This window comes from Branchiostoma lanceolatum, chromosome 5 (genome assembly GCF_035083965.1).
Source record: "Branchiostoma lanceolatum isolate klBraLanc5 chromosome 5, klBraLanc5.hap2, whole genome shotgun sequence".
Classification (NCBI taxonomy): domain Eukaryota; kingdom Metazoa; phylum Chordata; class Leptocardii; order Amphioxiformes; family Branchiostomatidae; genus Branchiostoma; species Branchiostoma lanceolatum.
Window position 1 is genome coordinate 25,129,264 of NC_089726.1, and position 18,434 is coordinate 25,147,697.

The following is an 18,434-nucleotide window of genomic DNA, read 5'->3' on the forward strand; positions in this document are numbered from 1 at the left end:
CCCCCTGACGATCTTACAACGGTAGACACGGCCCTTATCAGACCTATTTTAGAATATGCAAATGTTTTGTATGTCGGTTGCACGAACTCACAGTCAAAAGCCGTCCAGGCCGTACAAGGAAGAGCCGTGAAAATCATAAACAAGACACGAAGACACGGTAAACCTCCTACCCACACTCCAGTCCAGGCGAGAAGTCGCCGCAGTAGCACTCCTCAACCAGATGCTACCCAGTGACCTTCCACTGCATCACATGGTCACCGGTGACAGACAACAACAGACTAGTAGAACTCTGAGAAACTGTTACCACCTCAGACTGACTGCATGTAGAACTGAAAATCATTCCTGTACCAAGCAACATCGCTGTACAATCAGACTCTGTAGAAATGGCTATTTGACGAAGACTGATACCTGTTCGGTTCGTTAACTGCTCATAGGCAATTGATGTTAGTTCTTTTATTTGTTATGTAAAAATAATTTGTTCTCATTAGATATGCGTTTCTCAATTGCAAGCACGAAATGACTGTCAGTGTCATGTCGACATGTCATATCTAATCATCAGTGCCCAAGTATTTCTAATGTAGTGAGTAGTTCACACCAGGATAATCCAACAGTATTGCCGATTCTATTTGTCTCCGTTGTATATTCGTTGTACCATGCATTTTAATATAGCTGTCGTTTGAATATTGTAATTGTTTTTAAGATACTAGCAGATCAATCTTAGGATAGGAGTCTTTTAACTTTAAACTGATGATGTAAATTGGCATAGCAATTCAGGCTGTGTACGTCTGCTATTTTGCTAATAAAGTCCATATTACTTAATATACCGCAGGCATTACCTTTCGGCTCATTTTAGAACACTCAAAATTCGAACAGCCACACAAATACCTGATGTCTACCTCCTTTTTTGTTTCAATAATGGTGAAACTTACTTCCAGTCGTTCTAAAACCTTTCGATATGAATGTAAACTTTTCCTGGACTTAAAAATGCAAGGTCTGAAGAAATCTAAGGAAAAACGAAAATGATATAGTTGACAATGGATAAGATATAATCCATTATTACAAAAACTTTTTATCAGCTGCCGTGTTCCTTGATGTAAGATATGCGTTTGACACGGGCTGGCATCAATGACTTACGTACGAGTTAGACCCGGTACAGGTTAGAGGGCCGGTGCTTCGGTGGTTTGACAGTTACCTGACCGGCAGGCGACAACGTTTCGTCATAAACGGAGTCGCCTTATCTTGAACAACATCGGGAGTACCCAAAGGCAGTATACTGGGACCTCTCCAGGTATATCCTGGTATACCTGAACGATCTGATGGATCTCCCGTGTAAATCAGCACTCAATGGCTTTGCAGATGATACATCTCTGTACAACTCAGCCAGAACAGCGCAGGATGTTGCTTCCACCACCAACAGCGATCTGTAACTAGTCTCCACTTGGTTCTTGGACTGTGGTCTTCAGCTGCACCCTGACAAGTGCAAGGAAGTCTGCATCAAGTCCGACCGAAAGAACTTCCAGCTGCCCCCATCTTCCTACTTGGAAAGATAGTGGAGCAAGTATCCTCATACAGTCATCTGGGTGTTACCATCCATCGATCACTCAGATGGACTGAACATGTTCAGACGACCACAAGCAAATGCAAGAAACTCCTTGGTGTCCTGAGCAAGGTCAAGGGCAAACTTGGCAGGCATGCCCTTGAGACAGCCTACCTCGCCTTAGTAAGACCCAAGCTGGAGTATGCCTCAGTTCTCCCGAGAGATTTAAACTGCACAGCTAGCAGGATGCTGGAACAAGTTCAATACCATGCTGGTTGTCTCCATAAAGGTGCCATGAAGGGTACCCCCAACTCCGAACTTCTACAAGAACTCGAATGGGATACCCTGTCGACCAGGCGACAATACAACTCACTGGGAATAATGTACAAGATGACAAACGGACCAGTTCCTCATCACCTTCAACCATCCATCTTCATGTTCCACGCAGCAGGACTCAGACTTACAAAACCGGTTTTATCCCGCACAATCTCTCACTCACCGTTGAACATCAACGCCCTATCACATGTCTCCTACTCCAGGGGTCAGCAACCCATAACCTCGCCATCAACAAACAACGGTCTGAGGCACTGCACACTTACATTACAGCAACAAAAAGAGTTGCTACCCCGCAGCTTCCAGCTGAGACACCTCAAATTGCGTATTCAATACTTAATGCATTGATTCATATTGTATCATGCATTTTTTTTTTTATTGTATCATGCTATGAATTGTCTAAGTGTCTTATTGTTGTATCCAGTGATTGTAATGTTGAGTGGTCCACAACATCAGCTCGTCTGCCTGGCGTTCCACTGTGTATTGTATTGTTGCAATTTCTAATAAAGAATAAAGAATTGTCTTGTGATCTGATTTAGAGCGACTTGTGTTTTTGTCCAAAAATCCCAATTAGCTTGCGTATAGGGTCAATTCCACATTACCGTGTGGGTGTTTGTCGCCTTTTGTTGTAACATTTGCAAAACTTTTGATACAATCTAAGGGAGATAAGTAACTGTTTAGAACAATTTCCAACATTTAGTTGATGTTCTTAATAGTTTCTGCTGAGTTCCAACATGTTTGACAAATGTCTAACATTGTACATGTTATTTGTATAATTTTCGAAACTGTTGCAAAATGGATTCATCATTTGTTCCTACATGTTCCAACATTATAAAAACATTGTGTAACTGGGTCAGTGGGTTGGGAACAGGGCAATTCACACATCCTTGCAAATTATAGGCGATTAGGACTAGGTGTCATGCATAGACACCTCTAGACAAAAGTCCAGACATGAAATCTAAAAATATACAGAGGCAGAAAATAGAGTGTAATTGGCACCTAATTTTATGGGGCAATAACTCAAATCTACCATTTTATAAATGATACAAATTGTAGGAAAATGTTCCAACAGTGAAACAATCACATAGATGTTTGAAAATTGTTCTAAATAAAGAGATATTTGAGCAATTACTTTCAACAATGGTGGCAGGGGTCAAAAAATTTATTCGGGTCATATTTTGCACAGTGATAGTAATTGGCCCACTATCCCTCAAAATAGCTTTCTTTTTGCTCAACATCGATTGTTGCCATACCAACGGGCCAAACAAGTTTTGGGGCCATTTTCCCTGATTTGGGCATGTCAAAAACATGAAAATTGGCTCATTTTAGGAAGATTACGAGCAGATGCTTGAATTTAACGGGAAAACAAAAACTGGGCTAACAAGAGCAAATATTCAGCTTTATTAGAATAGCTTTCAAGTTTTCAGAAATTCAGGTTGAAGTGCTTGGCCAACCTCGAAACAATACAGTGTTTGTAGCTTGTGAAAAAAGGTAATTTTGTCCCAACTTTGAAACGCTGTAAGTCCCAAGATAGTGTTTTGTTTTGCTTCAAATTTAGATCATATATACATCCTAGTAGTAGCTATCATGTATCAGTTCAATTTTTTTTTTGGGTTGTCACGTAACTGTCCTCTGAAGTAGGTCGTTTTTAATGTTTGACGAAAAATATGATGTTGGGGCATATTTAAAGCCCAATAAATGGAAAAATAAAAAAAAAGGATCTGGTTTAAATTCATGCCAGAGGTACCCCTATGCATGTTTTATCAAATGAATGGTTGCAAAGGTTGGTGTCTTGTTTCGTTGCCGTGTACTGATCCCTAAAAGTAGGCCATATTTTCGACATATGCGGAAATCACTATTTGGCTAACTTTTAAGCCCTGAAGATGTCAAAGTAGGATATTTTTTTATTCAATCTTTTATCAGAAATACCCCTGTGTATTGTCTATCAAATGAATGGTTTCAAAGGTTGGTGTCTTGTTTCGTTGCTGTGAACTTGTCCCTAAAAGTTGGCTATATTTTGGGCATGTGTGGAAATTGATATTTTGGGCTATGTTTGAAGCTCTGAAAATGTCAAAGTGGGATGTTTTTTTCAATTCAATCTTTTATCAGAAATACCCCTGTGTATTGTCTATGAAATGAATGCCTGCAAAGGTTGGTGTCTTGTTAAGTTGTTTCGTTGCTGTGTACTTGTCCTTAAAAGGTGGCCATATTTTGGGCATGTGTGGAAATTGATATGTTTGAAGCTCTGAAATTCTCTGTTGGGTTAAGGCAGCCCAGGCTCGAAAATTCATGTTCGAGTTCGGCCGCGTGCCTGGCCAGGTGCGCGGCCGAACTCGAACCCTATTCGGACTGTTCCACTACGGAGCAGTTCGGGGAACACAATGTCTATTACAGTACCCAATCATATACAAATGCATGTCGTCTCAGATGTACTTATAAGTACAACGTTGTTTTATAGGCCATGATTTGGGTTGTATTACATTCTAAATGTTTCAATCAAATGGTTTGGAAGTTGTCTCCTCCACGAATGCTGCATGAGCCGCGCCAAGTCCTACTAGCGCTTTTTTTACGGAGGTGTTCCAAATAGAACAGGGGGTTCTATATGTTCGATATGGTGTTCGAAGGGAACGGGCGTTACGTCACAGGTGTTGGATTTCGCGGGAGACAACGAGCTGCTTGTGCGGGATCAGGTTATGACTTTTACGGCATTACGCGCAGCTCAAAACAACAGGATTGATCTTTGGAGTAATCAAATATTACTTATTATCGCTTTCTTATCAAAATTGTCCGAGGCTATTTTGCATAGATTTTGCCTTTTTTAAACTGGGGCAAATTTTTCACAAAATATTACCCTAAAATAGCCGTTTCTGATGTTTTGGCCCCAAAACACAATGTCATCGTCATTTTAAACAAAATAGCCTCGGACAACAATAATTTGTATGGGGCTAGCTCTTTTTTTGTAAAATATCATGATGATAGGTGGTGTTACCGCCTGCGCGCGTAAACCCGTTAAATACACAGCTTTTTTAACCCTCATCGTTCCGTATGGGGTCCGTTTGGACCCAGAGCGTGTTTTAATGTGTGCCATATCAACATTTTTCGTTGGAGAAAAAATTCCTTCCATGAGTTTGTTCATGTACATGTCTTACAACTCCTGAGAAATTTTTACCGGGATTGGCCGATTTTTGCGGAAGTTATACTCTAAAGTGTGCATGTTGTCCGCTGGGGTCCAAACGGACCCCAGATGATTCCGCATTGTTCATTACGTAATTAGACAGAAATTCCTCATAACTTCATAACGGTACAATGTATCCTCATCAAATTTGCAGGGAGTGATGTTCGCGTAAAGTTTTATAATTTCTGTAAATTTTGTGACGTTATGACGTAATATTACGTAATTATGACGTCATCGATGTGATTTTATAGGCTAAATAGGGAAGTCCCATAATATTGAAAGGTCTTAAACAGAATAGAGTGTATTATTGATTTTAAGGTATACCAAGGCATACAACGTCAATGGCGATTACGTTGACGTCAAAATGACGTCATAGAATGACGTCATGTGTCGTTAGCGATCCCTGGGATCCGCCATCTTGGATCGGCCATTTTGAAATTTTTAAATTACATTTTTTCCATTTATGACCCCAAATCACAAAAGAAAGAGACTTGAAACATTAATCCGAATGTTTCTGGTTAAGAAAATACCAGGTAGTGACGGATTTTGAAGGCAAAAAGCCTGTTTATACCTAAAATAAACATCTTGTCCGCCATCTTGGATTTTCTGCGATTACGTAATCAAATTAGCATAAATTATGAATAATAAATCATGAAAGTTACATCTAAATACATATGATGTTATACATGTTGGAAAACTAATGTGGTTGAGCAAGAAAACCTGAGAAATATCATTGTTTTTACAAAATTAGTGACTTTTTGTATAAAATGCCTATCAGAAACCCGTTGCCATGGCAACAGGAAAAGTGATAAACTTAAACTATTATCATCGAATTGTTGCCAACTAAATTTTAGGGAAAGTCACCAAGTATGGTAGTCTTACCATACGTCATTTGGCAGTTATACGATGTCAAAGTTGGCGCGGGCACTTTTAGCCCCCCAAGTCTAGATAGGGTTAAAGGAAAATGCGGGTTCTCCTCATTATCTGCATAAATTATGATAATGAGCATTAATCATCAACACAAAAACTTGTCAAAATATTCTCCATAGATTATTGTAACGGGATATGCACAATAACTACAATAAAATCCACCAGAAATATATTTAGGGGGCAAAGCAAAATGGGGTCCGTTTGGACCCCATACGGCCAGATTCGTCGCAAAAATGTGTCGGTCGGATGAGGGTTAAACCAAAATGTGTATTTCTAGCCCCAAATCAAGCAGTGGAAAACCTTAAGTGACCTTTATTCAATGTGTATCAAGTAGTTCTAAAACTGTGCCAAGTTTCATCGTGGTGCGACAAGGCTATCGATAGTTACAGGATATGTATTGATATGTATGGAATAATACATTCTGGGCCGCCTTAACCCAACTGAGTTGTCAAAGTGGGATGTTTTTGTCAATTCAATCTTTTGTCAGAAATACCCCTGTGTATTGTCTTTGAAATGAATGCCTGCAAATGTTTGTTTTTTTGTTTTGTTGCCGTGGAATTGTCCCTTACAGTAGGTCATACTTTGCATATATATAGAAACTAGCGTTTTTTGGCTAACTCTGTAGCCCTGGAAATATCAAGTAGGATATCTTTTTAATTCCATCAACAGAAGTACCTATGTGTATTGTCTATGAAATGAATATTTTAAAGGTTGGTGTCTTGTCTCGTTGCAGTGTACTTGTCCCTGAACGTACATTCAGGTCATATTTCGGAAATAAGCGATTCAAAGGGAGCAAAATAAAACATATATATGTACAAACACACACACATATATATGTGTATATATATATATATTTCTTGTGCAAACAATGTCCATATCTTTTAATGCAGTAGCATGCTTTTGTCACAAGTTTCTCCCTCTGCACAGAAAAGATGAGGGAAGATCCACTATACTCTGCGAGCTGGGTAAAATACTTATATGATCCTCACTAGAGAGAGAAATAATAAATATTTTTCACTCTCTAACTTTGTAATGTTTAGTACAATTCACCGCACCAACGTTGCATGTTGTGTCTCTTAAGAGCACAGACAGACAGAAAGAACCAAACTTCTTAAGTTTCTTAGCCTAGGGCACGATGATAAGGGGAGATCCGCTTTACTCTAGTGGGTATGGGGGTAAAATCAGTAAAACCTTTAGGTAATACTCAGAAGTATTTTTGAAAGACAGTACATAGTATTACTTCTTCAATAACTTGGATTAAGAAATTACTGCATGTTAATTTACAAATATGTCGAAGATATGACCTACTTTTAGGGACAAGTACACAGAAACGAAACAAGACACCAGCCTTTGCAGGCATTCATTTTTTCAGACAATACACAGGGGTACATCTGATAAAAGATTGAATTAAAAAAAATCCTACTTTGACATCTTCAGGGATGCAAAGTTAGCCAAAAATGTTGATTTCCGCATATGTCGAAAATATGGCCTACTTTTAGGGACAAGTACACGGCAACGAAACATAACACCAACCTTTGTAACCATTCATTTCATAGAAAATACACATGGGTCTTCCTGATAAAAGATTGAATTGAAAAAAACATCCCACTTTGACATTTTCAGAGCTTCAAACATAGCCCAAAATATCAATTTCCACACATGCCCAAAATATGGCCTACTTTTAGGGACAAGTACACAACAACGAAACAAGACACCAACATTTGCAACCATTCATTTCATTAACAATACATAGGGGTATTTCTGATAAAAGATTGAATTGAAAAAAACATCCCACTTTGACATTTTCAGAGCTTCAAACATAGCCCAAAATATCAATTTCCACACATGCCAAAAATATGGCCTACTTTTAGGGACAAGTACACAGCAACGATACAAGACACCAACATTTGCAACCATTCATTTGATAGAGCATGCATAGGGTTACCTCTGGCATGAATTTAAACCAGATTCCTTTTTTTATTTTTCCATATATTGGGCTTTAAATATGCCCCAACATCATATTTTTCGTCAAACATTAAAAACGACCTACTTCAGAGGACAGTTACGTGACAACCAAAAAAGATAACAAAATTTGAACTGATACATGAATGCTACTACTAGGATGTATATATGATCTAAATTTGAAGCAAAACAAAACACCATCTTGGGACTAACAGTGTTTCAAAGTTGGGACAAAATTACCATTTTTCACCAGCTACAAACACTGTATTGTTTTGAGGTTGCCCGAGCACTTCAACCTGAATTTCTGAAAATTTAAAAGCTATTCTAATAAAGCTGAATAGTTGCTCTTGTTAGGCCAGTTTTTGTTTTCCCGTTAAATTCAAGCATCTGCTCGTAATCATGTCCTAAAATAAGCCAATTTTCATGTTTTTGACATGACCAAATCAGGGAAAATGGCCCCAAAACTTGTTTGGCCCGTTGCAATGGCAACAATCGGTGTTGAGCAAAAAGAAAGCTATTTTTAGGGATAGTGGGCCAAGTACTATCACTGTGCAAATATGAGCCGAATCGATTTTTTGACCCCTGCCACCATTGTTTGATCCTTTCAGACATTTGCTCTTAACTGTTTGAACAATTTAGAAGAATTTGACTGTAATAGTCTTTTATCTAGAATTGTTCAAACTTATTAGCAATATCTTCTAAAAAACCCTCTCGGTGACATGGAATTGTATGCTCTACAGTGGATGCATGCTTTAAAAATATCGATAATAATTATTCATTTGACTGATGCATGCTTGGCTATATACGTTACCTGTGATAACATAATGGAAATCAAGCTCATTTCTTGTCGGATGCGAGGAGTTTTCCTTCTGGTTCCCGATGATTACTGCCGCTTCATCAAACAGATCGAGATACAGATCTATGGGTAAAAAAATACCATTTTCTTATATTAAGGATAAATCTACTCTTATCTATAGCTGTGACCTTTCCTCCACACAATGTTTCATTCACGACATCAAAGTATTGTGCCATGTATTTATTTATGAATGAAACAGTGTGTGAAGGAATGTTCACAGCTATAGATGAGAGTAGATTTATCCTTCGACTGTTGGATGGGTAGATGGAAGTGTGAAGGCAGCGAGGAGGAGACAGTATGGATCAGGAAGTCATAACCAGTGATGAACCGAGACAAGGGGGGATACAAGCTCAGCCACGTTAGGGATTACGTTCTCGCCGCAAAAGCGGCACCTACATCGGCTACTTATAGCGATGAGAAGCAGTGCTCTAGTCAGAAGCTCTGAAGAAGGTGTCTGACACACCAAAACGTCAGCAGGTGAGAATACCTGGTTGTGTTAAAAAGAACTCCAAATATCCTATGTTCTACCAACCTGGTGAAATTATTTTCCAGAGACTTGTGTGATGTCTTTTTGTCAACTTAACTATTAAGCCTCTGAGATCAATTTCTTACAAACTAAAATTATAATTAAGACGTACCGAAGCTTTCATGAAATCGCCTTCTAGTCCACCAATGAGGTTCCTTCACCATACCCCCAACAACATCAGGGTGCTGAGTAAGGCGGTAGTAAAGGTCGGTTGTTCCACACTTGGGCATGCCGATGATATAAAAGTACGGCATACATCTGCGGCAACAATGATTTATCTATAATCATATATTCACAAGGTAGAGCAAAATCACTCCTTAACAAACTCGATGAGTTTGAGACAACAATACAATTAAATCATGCCGATATTGCAGTCATTACAGAGACACAGTACACACCTTAGATGGATAACATTGTATTAAACATAACAGCACTCTCTTCTTTCTACATGCAGGACTGAGAGACGTTGTTGCGGAGATCTAGTTCTAGTTCGTAGTCTACAAACTCTCTGAAAGGGATATCGCGCAGACGGAGAAGGCGCAGCTGCAGTGTCCGGGGTGCGTTTGGGATAAAAGCAGCCTGCTCTTGAAGGTGTCCAGTTAGGGGCTGTCTATAACGCGGGCGGAGAGGTTGTTCCCCCGGGTATTGTCCTGGTGAAGTAGGCGAATTTTGCATTGTCATACTTTGCGAGTTCTGTACTTATAGGCGTGGTTGGCTAGTGTACGAGTGTGTGCTGTAATGAGGCGAGTGAGTGGGATAGTGATGCTTTGATACAAAGAAAGACGTGAACTCTCGGAGTAAGATAGAGGCTACATCCTTTGCCTCCGAGAACAACTTTCCTTCGAATTCGTGCTTGAGGGGTGGGACACCAATGAATTTCTGGCGTTGGGCATACATATACTTCTAGAAGGGCTTCTGGCTCCCTTTATCTAGCCCTTCTTCGATGGAACTGTTGATGTAATGGGACCTGTTAGTGTTCGCGGTGTGCTTGGTTCTTGGACTTCTTCCCTTTTTTCTTGTACATCCGTTGCTTTCGCCTGGTCTTGCGCCTCAGTTTGGAGGTCATCCAGAAGAGACACTGACGCTCGGACGTGGTCTTGTACGGTACACATGAAGAGACAAGATTCGGTTCTTCAATACTGAGTGGCTGTCTTTTGTGCACTCCGATATCCAAGCCAGGCCTTTCGCGCAAATATCGGTCCCTCCAGACTTCGGTTGCAAATGGGTCTGGCTAAGACCTACCATGATACTCCTTCAAGTCTTATCAACCGATGTATGTGCAATATACATCTCCCCAGCCTCAGAGCACCAGTCATTGCTGGTTGACCACCGGAATCAAATCAGTGAAAGACTTAAAATTCCGTACGCAGATACAGGTCTCGTGCTCATGAAAACCCTCAACAGGGCAGAATATAAACCCTTCTGTTACCAAAGAGGTTATCAACTATATTGAGAAAAGTCATCACTGTGCTCCCATGCGGCCTACTAGATGCATTCCCAGGATCTAGCTGGCTAAGACACGCTCTATGCCAGACTTAAGAGTTTGGCCAGCTGATTATAACCATTGTCAAAAGTGCTTAAACCTATTTAGCTTTTTTGGAATATCTAGGAAGGGGGGGGGGGGTCCTTACTTATAAACATTATGATGTATCATCACCAAATTTGCAGGAAGTAATGTATACGTATATTTTAATAATTCCTTAAACTTTGGTATCTTTATGACGTATATGACGTAATCGTGACGTCATCGATGTGATTTTATTGGCTCAAAAGGGAATCCCCTTAATATCTAAAGGTAATATACTACATATTGTGAATTATTGATGTTAATGTATGCCAAGACATCTGACGTCAGTGGTATCTACGTCGAAGGCATAGATTGGCGTCATGTGTTGTTAGCGATCCCTTGGTCGGCCTTTTTTTTTTAAATTATATTTTTTTCCACTTATGACCTTAAAACAGGATTAAAATCAAAACAAACAAACGTTAATCTGAATGTTTCTGGTTAAGAAAATACGAGAAAGTGACGAATTTGATGGCGAAAAAGGCTATTAACCCTATCCAGACTTGGCTTTTTTTGGATATCTGGGACGGTATGATGTATCCTACACAAATTTTTAGGAAGTGATGTTCATGTAAAGTTTTATAATTCCTAGAATTTTGGTGACATTATGACGTAATATGACGTAATTATGACGTCATTGATGTTATTTTATTGGCTAAATAGGGAATTCCCGTAATATTTAAAGTTATTAAACAAATTAGTATGTATTGTTGATTTTAAGGTATACCAAGACATATTTCGTAAATCGTTACTACGTTGACGTCAAAATGACGTCATTAAATGACGTCACGTGTTGTTAGCGACCCCTTTGGATCCGCAATCTTGGTCGGCCATTTTGAACTTTTCAAAAATACTTTTTTTCCACTTAAGACCCAAAAAAGCACTAAACATAGAGTAGAAACGTTAATCTAAATATTTCTGGTAAAGAAAATGCCACGTACTGACGATTTTGAAGGCGAAAAAGCCTGTTAATACCAAGAATAGTATAATGGTCCGCCATCTTGAATTTTGACCAATTTAGTCATCAAATTAGCATAAATTATAAATATTAAATCATGAAAGTTACATCTTATTACATATGATGCTATACATGTAGTAAAACGAGTGTGGTTGAGCAAGAAAATCTAAGAAATATCATTGTTTAAAAAAAATCATTGATTTTTGCAAAAATTTCTTCAAGAAACCCGTTGCCATGGCAACACGAAAAATGATAAACTTATACAATTATCATGATATTGTTGCCAACTAAATTTTAGGAAAATTCACCAAGTTTGGTTGTCCTAGCATATGTCGTTCGGCAGTTATACGATGTCAAAGTTTAAGCCCCCCCCCCCCAGTCTGGATAGGGTTAATACTTAATATATAGATATCAGATAATGTAGTAGTTACATGATAAGGGAAGTCATATTAAATTACATATAATGTTATGTAGGAAAACTAGTGTGGTTGAGCGAGAAAACATAAGAAACATCATTGTTTCAACCAAAATTAGTACGAACCTGTTACATACTCTAACTGGTTGGCTCCATCATGGACTGGTTCATATATGCATGTTTTCTGTCAATTTAGAATCGATGGGACCTTACGCGTTGGTAACCTGAACTCTCGCGTGACGTTGTATATGACAAGCGATGTGGTTACATGTACCCCACTTTAACCTCGATGGTCTATTCTTTGTTTTCACGGAACGTTCGAAAACCGCTACGTCACGCACAGGCGCCATGTTGGATGATAACCTGGCAGAATATAGAACAACGGCACTATCAAAGTTACCTGCGGGTCCTAATATGCTGTTTTTGTCTCCATGCTGTGGATTATTAAGTAGCCTAGCCAACGCTAGATATAAGGACAAAGTTGCAGCAATAGATTTTGATCAGTATGTTTTTAGACAACCGGCATTTCAAAAGGTTTTTATACACTTAGCTCACCACAAAACAAGGCTAACTGTGATCCACTCAAATGTTAATCCCCAGGCACATACATCTCACGATGATCGCAGGTAAGTCGCAAGTAAAATAAACTGTCGCCGAGCATCGATGTTCAAATTGTCTCCAGCGTTTTACGATTTTTCACTTGCGGCTCTCATGGATAACCGTCTGGCCGCTTTTGTGCTTCTCAGTAACTGACAAAATTTGAATCTAGGCTGTTCTAATTGTTGAATAGTTTTGCTTTTCCAGACTGTGATGTCTTTGTTGTGAACTGTGATGTCTTTGCTGTAAAAAAAAGATTGAAAGAAACCATAACAACATGCATACGGCCCTCACAAACAAAGGCCCAAAATGAATCAAACATACAGTATGGTTAACATCCTTAGCAGACTTAACGAACGAGGCTGAATTTATTTACTCTGATGGAAAATACAACCGATATGCCATAAAAGATATGCCATCAGAAAATGGACAAATTGACAGCAGAGACAGACTAGGGCGTGATCTGACACGTGATGCTTGATCTGACACGTGGAAATTCTTCCAAGTAGGCTCCACTTCGGGACTATGGCGAAATTGTGTACGTGTTCATGAGCATTTTCAGCTTTTTTTCCGTCGCACGACGGTCGCGTCTGGGATTGCAAATTTTACGTGCGTACTTCCGTCAGAAATAATACGGATCATCACCGTGACAAGATTATAGAGAGGCGCAAAAAAGACCAATACAATTTCATACAAGAGAAAACTAGTAAGTAATTTCGCTTTATCCTAAGTGGGCAACCTAATTCCTACAAGAACAGGCGTAGAAACTGGTTTGTTACACAATATTTAAGGCCGCATACCTCCTGATAAAACAAGAGAAAATAATATATTCCAATTTTGTAAACCATGCTTTGTGTGTTCATTTGATAGTTCAAAGTCTAGACAATTTCGGCTAGCTTAATTAACGTTACATTTCGTAATAGGGTGTTCCAAAAGGTTCGGTCCATTCATATGAAATGACATCAGTATAACTCTGTCATGGTCACAATGCCAACGTTATACTGATTTAATTTTATTTGTAAAGAAAACTTTGATTAACTTTCTGGTAACTCTTATCAATAGAGTATGTTCACATGACTGTGTTTACAAAACTATTAGTTAGTTAGTTATTTAAAATCCTCCCACACCATTATTGATGTATAGGACGGTGCCCATCTCCGTTTTATAGCCCTGGACCACACTGTTGCGCAATCACTGCAGCAGGGGGCTAGTCCACAGGCAGTGAAGTGTGTTTAACTTCCATCCTGTTTCAGAAGTATGTACCATTTGTATAAAGTCTTTGGTATGACTCAATGCGCCTCTTGTCCATAGGTGTCCTACCTGGGGCTTGAACCCGGGCCTTCTGGTCCAAGTAATTTGAACCAGTTGTGGTGAAGAAGTTGAAGCGCAGACCACTACACCACCGGGACACCCCGTACAAAACTATCATCATCATACAAACTATAACAAAGGTTTCGTTATTCTTCTCGTTGATAAAAGGCAGTCGGATGGACGCCCGAAACGTCCGAGTTTTATAATTTGTCGAGTAGTAATGTTTTCATTTGTACCACTCTATAACAAAGGCTTATTTAACAAAATTACAGAAAGCATAACTTCATTTAGTCATTTGATCAAGTAAACAAACATGGAACGTTAACATTAACGGGTCGAGTTGGCGTTCACTATATAATTAAATTGCAAACTTAAAATGCATGGCATCTGTTTAACTCTGTTAAGGTGCGAAATTGTTTTAAGTTGACAGGATCTTGACCAAGGCTCATAGAAGCTTTCCCCTACACAAGTTGGAGGTACGCCAGACTTTCGATTCTATACAAATCCATCGAGTGACGAAAGGTTTCTTTTAGAGCATTGTGCAAAGCTTAAGCGACCATCGCCAGATTCTAGCGACCACTCTTGTCCGATTATTGAAGGTGAAAAAAAGTCGTGGTACGTGCTGGAAACGGCCATTCGGAGCTCACAGACTCGTCAACCGACCCATTTAAGAAATTTACGCGCTAGGTTACACGAGCATTACGTCCATGACCGACCATGTGACAAATCAACTTTTATTCTGCCAAAAAAGAGCATTATTAGATTGATATGAAATAAAATTTTAGAAACGGTGAGTAGGTCGTATCCTTTACTCATTGGGCCCGCGGTTAAATTGTCAAACTTCTAGCCCGTTTTGAATAAAACTGCTTCCTTCCACTGACGGGTCCATCGTCATAACACACAGCCGTGCAGAGATCGAACAGCTTATCATCCAACGTGGCCGACTTCACGTTCGAACGCGATTGTGACGTCACTTGAAAATGAAGAATTGGATTACGTCAGCTGGAGCAATACATCTATCGAAATAAACGTGCCATGCACAAATGATGTACTGAAAGAGTGATGTTGCCGTAACGAATGCCTCCACTTTTTTTACGTTTTCAGCTTTGCAATGCAAAATCAATTTCACCAATTTATCCACGGTAGTGGAAAGTAAAAGACAAGCAGACTGTCCCGTGCCACAGGAATGCTTTCTTCGGTCGGATTTCGGCGGATATGTATCTGTATCTCTATCTATATAGTAGGTATAACAACCATTCGGCGTAACACACCAGCTTCGCAGGCACGCGGCGCAGCAGCAGCTGGTTATATATGCAAAGTCTAACCTTCGCATATCTAACTGCATGCATTGGTTAAAGCTGTCTAATGAGGATGCGTCCACGGTACTTGGTGGCAACGAGTTCCACTCTACGATCGTTCTAGGAAAATATGAATTTTTGAACACATCTATCCTAGGATGAAAAGTCTGATACTTAAAGACATGGCTATTTCTTTTCCTTTTCTGAGCTGGTATCAGATACTTATTAGTCGGTTCGTTCACCAGTTTATTAGTAATTTTGTACATCATGCATAGTCTGGACATTTTCCTTCTCTCTTCGAGTGACATCCACTGCAGATCTGTTTTCATATTGGAGACACTAGCACCCCCGGCGTAGTTGTTCGTGCAGAATCTGGCTGCTTGGTTCTGCACCCTCTCCAGTTTATCCTTGTCTTTCTTTGTGTATGGATCCCATACTGTTGCGGCGTATTGCAGGTTTTGGTCTTACTAGTGACGTGTACGTAAGGGATTTTACCTTTGACGGGCATGCCCACAAATTACGTTTGATCAGTCCCAACGTCTGCTTAGCCTTGTTTGTTATGCTGTTGACATGGGCACTCCACCTTAGGTCGGTTGCTAATGTAACACTCAGGTTTGGGTGTTTTTTATTGTTGTTGCTAAAGTCTGACCGCAAAACTGGAAGCTAGTTACATGTGTTGTCTTTTTGCTTGTTATGTGCATAATGTAGTATTTTGTTTGGATTAAACTGCATGAGCCATTTGCTTTGCCTTTCCTTGAGCGCGTTCAGATCTTTTTGCAGAAGTTATGAATCATGATGTGTGGACAATTAAACATATAACAGACAGTCATCGGCGAATAACCTCACATTTGAATCAAACTGATCTGACAAGTCGTTTATGTACAAAAGGAAGAGCAATGGTCCCAGGACGGTTCCTTGTGGAACTCCCGACGCTACTCCAACCGGAGCTGAGGCCTTCCCTTCTACCACCACTGTCTGCTCCCTGTTGGTCAGGAAAGCCTTCAGCCAATTCAGTGTAGTGCCTTGAATTCCATAGTACTCCAGTTTTGAGATAAGTCTGTTATGGGGGATTGTTTCAACGTCTTTGGTGAAATCAAGTCTTGCTAAATCCACCTGTCGTTTATTGTTGAGTGCACCCGCTATGTCGTGAGCTGTTAGTATCAGCTGTGTTTCTGCGGATTGCTTGGCTCCGAATCCATACTGATAATCTGTCAATATACTGTGACTCTCAAGGTGCTTCATGACATGGCTGTGGATAATGTGTTCGAGTAATTTGCTGCATATACAGATCAGTGAAACAGGTTTGTAGTTACTTGGGACCGCTCTATCACCCTTTCTTTTTTACATGGCGCATATGTTTGCATCCCACCAGTCTTTGGGGATTTCTCCTGTGTCTAAGGAATGTTGGAAAGTTTTGGTCAACACAGTTGCAATTTCACTAGCCGTCATTTTTAGGAACCAGTGTGGTATTTGGTCTGGTCCGGATGCTTTAGAGGGATTGAGACCATGATGCATTTTTTCGACACCATCCGTGGAGATTTTGATATGCTCCATGGGAGGGGTACATGGCTGTCCAATTAAATGCATGTCTGAGGTGTCTTCTTCTGCGAATACACTTTTTAACTGTGAGCTGAGTGCTTTGCTTTTTTTCTCACTGTCGCTGATAATGATATTTCCCACCTTTAGATGGGCTACCCTGACAAATACTCTCCTCAGATCTTTTATGTACGACCGGAATGTTTTGGATTTGTCAATTATGGCTTCCCCCAGTATGTCTGCCACATATTTTGACTGTGCTGCTTTTATGCTCTTTTGGATCCCCTTTAACTCTCTTATATTTGTTCCAGTCTTCTTTCTGTCCTGTTCTCTTAGCTTTGTTGTAAAGGTGTTGCTTCTTGCGACAATACTTTCTCAAGTTTCTATTGAACCAGGGCAGGTTATAACAGCTTGATGTTATTTAACTAGCCACGCGCTTATTCATTGTGCATCATTTTGTCTTTGAAGTCTGTCCACTTCTTTGTCACGGACATGTCCTTGCATTTTTTGTCAAAGTTCTCTGCATAATCTGTAAGATCATCCTTAATAGCCGGTTCATCAGCTTTTGTACGAATGTATACTTTTCTTTCGGGTTTTCTGTTCTGTTTCGGTGCCAGGTTATCGTCCACCAGGACCATGTCTTGGTCACTTATTCCTTGGACTACCGTGGTTTTGTCAATAATGTTGGGGTTGTTAGCTAAGACGAGGTCGAATAGTTTTGTAGTTGGTTCTTGAACTGTTCGGAATAGTCCATGGTCATCCACTAAATGCAATAGCTTCTTTACCTGCCCGGTATAGTTATCTTCGCCGAGTACTTGTACTCGGAGAAGATTATGTTTTCGGTTGAAAAATCTGTTGGGTGGGTCTGAATGTATGTCAGGAGCATAACTCAAGAAAACTTCAATGAATCTTTATGATTTTTGGTAGGTGTGTAGTGGTTGTGTAAAAGAAGGTCAAGTTCGAAAATGGTTTACCATGCGTTTTTCAATAGTACTGCAGCGGACTTTGCATTTTTTGTGTGTTTGTATGTAGGCAAAAAAAGTGACGGAAACGTTGATGGATCTTCAGGATTTTTTGCAGGTGTGTAGATGTTGTAGAAGCGGAGGTCAAGTTCAAAAATGGTTCCCCTGGTATTTTCCGTCGGTACTGCAGCGGGCTTTGTGTGGATGTGTATTTGTATGTCGCCAGCATAACTCGAGAAGCTGTTGATGGATCCTTATGATATTTGGTGGATGGGTAGGATTTACAGAAAGGAAGGTCAAGTTCGATAATGGGCCTTCTAGTGGGTACCAAAGGTACTGCAGCAGAGCTTCAAAATTTAGGGGCATATTTTCTGAAAGTGCTATGGTCATGATTTTTGTGTGGTAGATAGTTTATGCCACAGAAAGTAAGTTCTGTAAATTTTGGCCCCCTAGCGGCTTGTTAAGAACTGCAGT

At 39.8% G+C, this 18,434-nt stretch overlaps 1 protein-coding gene across 2 annotated transcripts in view; it reads right to left on the reverse strand.

Moving 5' to 3' along the window:
• Positions 1-18,434, reverse strand: part of LOC136435829 (carbohydrate sulfotransferase 15-like) — a 54,556-nt gene that overhangs the window by 14,723 nt on the left and 21,399 nt on the right. For both annotated transcript variants that reach the window (XM_066429543.1, XM_066429542.1), the window contains exons 3-4: positions 9,432-9,577; positions 8,749-8,856 (exon numbers count right to left, since the gene is read on the reverse strand). In XM_066429543.1, the coding sequence (XP_066285640.1) occupies positions 8,749-8,856; positions 9,432-9,577 (254 nt within the window). The remainder of the gene's footprint in view (positions 1-8,748; positions 8,857-9,431; positions 9,578-18,434) is intronic.